The sequence below is a fragment of the Phoenix dactylifera genome, chromosome 5, assembly GCF_051530095.1.
Source record: "Phoenix dactylifera cultivar Ajwa chromosome 5, Ajwa_hap1_PhDact_Kaust_v1.1, whole genome shotgun sequence".
Lineage (NCBI taxonomy): Eukaryota > Viridiplantae > Streptophyta > Magnoliopsida > Arecales > Arecaceae > Phoenix > Phoenix dactylifera.
The window spans coordinates 29,517,887-29,520,375 of NC_143194.1; the positions used below are offsets into that span (position 1 = coordinate 29,517,887).

Genomic DNA, 2,489 nt, shown 5'->3' on the forward strand with positions numbered 1-2,489 from the left:
TGGAGAGCAATTTTTGCCATATCAGCTAAAGTTGATATATACCCAATCCATAATTTGGTTGGGCTACTTTGTACCATGACAATCTTGGGTTGGAACATGCTAATTTTTGATAGGTAGGTTGGGTCATGTTAATTTGATTTCAAGTTGGTTAGGTTAGATTGAAAGTTCAGATAGCCCAATCTAACTACATTTTCTAATTTCTTGTCCTAAGAAAGAAAAACAAAGCCTATCATATACTCCTCTAATCTAAAACGTTGTGAAAGGATGAATGATATCCAGGCACATCCAGGTAATTTAAGCAAGCATTTGCCCCGAGCTTAACGACATGTTCAACGATGCCATGTCGTGCGAGACGTGCTGGGTGGTGAAGGCGATGGTGACCGAGTTCCCGCAGTTCTTCCGAGGGCTCAAGTCGCTGGTGGATGTCGGGGGAGGGACGGGGGCCTCCGCCAGGATGGTTGCTGAGGCCTTCCCGGACGTCAAATGCACCGTGTTCGACCTCCCTCACGTCGTCGCCACCTTGCCGGAGAGTAAACTGGTCAACGCCGTCGGTGGAAGTATGTTTGACTCCATTCCACCGGCCGATGCAATCTTTCTCAAGGTAGCAACTCTTTTTTATATCTTCAAAACTCGCTGACTTTTTAACATGATGTCGTTAGTATCGAAACTAAGCATTACGTTCCATTTAATTAAATGTATATCTCGACGCACCTGCGCGCTAGCGCGCAGTCAGGTAAAATATAGATGTTCCACGTCAAAAAAACCAAATATAGACGTAGAAATTAATTCTCAGTTTGCCGTGCTGTATATCAAGGTCACCCACCAAGCCTACATATTTATACATACTCTATGGTGTACGTACCGCATCGCAGAGGATTCTGGTTGTATAAATAATGTTGTTGGATTTATAGAGATATGTGATCAGCGTCGAGGAGCGATCTTCTAATCATTAATTTATAGCACTTATGGTTGTGCATATCTCAACAATATGCTGTGCTATTATAGTTTTATTTAATACATATAACAGTGAAGGAGCTTAAAGTTATATATACTGATTAATTTAGGTTTATGAATGTAGATGCCGAAGCTCTGGATTTCGAGCTTATGATGAGTTTATGGAACAACATAAGGCACTTAAAGCTGGTAGCAGTATTTGATATATGATATCTTGGATATTTTGTTGCATTGGACCTTGCATTGACAGAATTCTTCACTTGTAAATTGTATGCACGCAGAGTATTCTTCATAATTGGAGTGACGAGGATTGTGTCAAGATTCTAAAACGGTGTAAGGAAGCAGTCCCACCTAAAGAAGAGGGTGGAAAAGTCATCATTGTGGATATGGTAATAAACTCTCACAATCCAAAAATAACCGAGACACATCTCTTCTATGATATCTGTATGATGATCGGTCTTGGAGGAATGGAGCGCGAAGAACATGAATGGCGAAAAATTTTCAACAATGCTGGATTTAACGACTACAAATTTTTTCCAATACTAGGTGTATACTCCGTCTTTGAGCTTTACCCTTAGCCATGTGATAGCGTGAAAATATTCATGCAAACCTTGTGTTGTTTTTCAACAAGTGTCTTGTACTTGATTATTAGTGGCTTCATACTCGTTATGAGCCTGCTTATTGCAATCCAATTATTTATCTAAAAGAGTTTGAGATTAGTGTATGTGGTGTGTTTTTATGTGGATGGCAACTTTTTGCTTCATCTCAAATAAGAATTTGCATACCTCATTAAATAAGATGAAGAAGTGTCTACATCCATGATTATGATTCTAGATTATTCTGTCATATCATACTTACTCAATGAGAAATAATCATTAACGATCATGAGGTCAAAAGTAATATTTCGCAAATTACTTGTAGCTGGACCTGCTATGTTTGAAAATCTCACAAGCTTTTCTGGCTATTTATTTATTTTAAGAATGTGTACAAAAGCCTACCAAAATCTATTTGGCCCGTATTGAAATAAACGAGATATGTTTTACATCTAGGGACATGCTTGTATCTTTTGCACGAAAGAAGGATTCACCTTCCTTCATACAAAACTACCATTTGATCGGCCACTGCACAGAGAAGGGGAAAAGTTATTTTACAACCTGGTAGGTAAATGCAAAATAAAAAAAAAAGAGAAAGAAACGAACATCTTTTAGACTTTCACTTACCAACTTCTGAACCTAAGATTGGCATTTTTGGGTTAGGCTGTTTGGTCTTGCCATCCCATTACGAGAATGCCTAAACTATATATGGTTTAATCTATGCCTAAACTAGTACTGAAACTACAATTGGTTTAATCTATGCAAGATTACATCTGCTCTGGGAATTACGAGAGTGCATGCTGATGCAGCTTTGAATCAGAGTTTTCCTTCAAACGACTGCTGATACGGTGTTACTTTACCCATTCAACGCAAGCCCACTGCCCACCTTAAAAATATTATGTTATATTTTGACAGCGCTTATTAAAATATTTTTTGTATGGA

The 2,489-nt window shown here is 38.4% G+C and overlaps 1 protein-coding gene across 1 annotated transcript; it reads left to right on the plus strand.

Annotated features, from left to right (window-relative positions):
* The first annotated feature begins 298 nt into the window (after positions 1-298).
* LOC120111599 (pluviatolide O-methyltransferase-like) lies at positions 299-1,678 on the plus strand. Its single transcript, XM_039129030.2, has 2 exons — positions 299-601; positions 1,236-1,678. Exons 1-2 carry the CDS (start codon positions 326-328, stop codon positions 1,530-1,532), a joined length of 573 nt encoding a protein of 190 aa, XP_038984958.2. The 5' UTR covers positions 299-325; the 3' UTR covers positions 1,533-1,678.
* Positions 1,679-2,489: the final 811 nt, after the last annotated feature.

Bases quoted from the DNA above. Each gene is read 5' to 3' on its own strand.
- LOC120111599 (XM_039129030.2), top strand. From the start codon at position 326: ATGTTCAACGATGCCATGTCGTGCGAGACGTGCTGGGTGGTGAAGGCG. The intron at 602-1,235 runs GTAGCAACTCTT...GTATGCACGCAG, and splicing joins CCGATGCAATCTTTCTCAAG to AGTATTCTTCATAATTGGAG.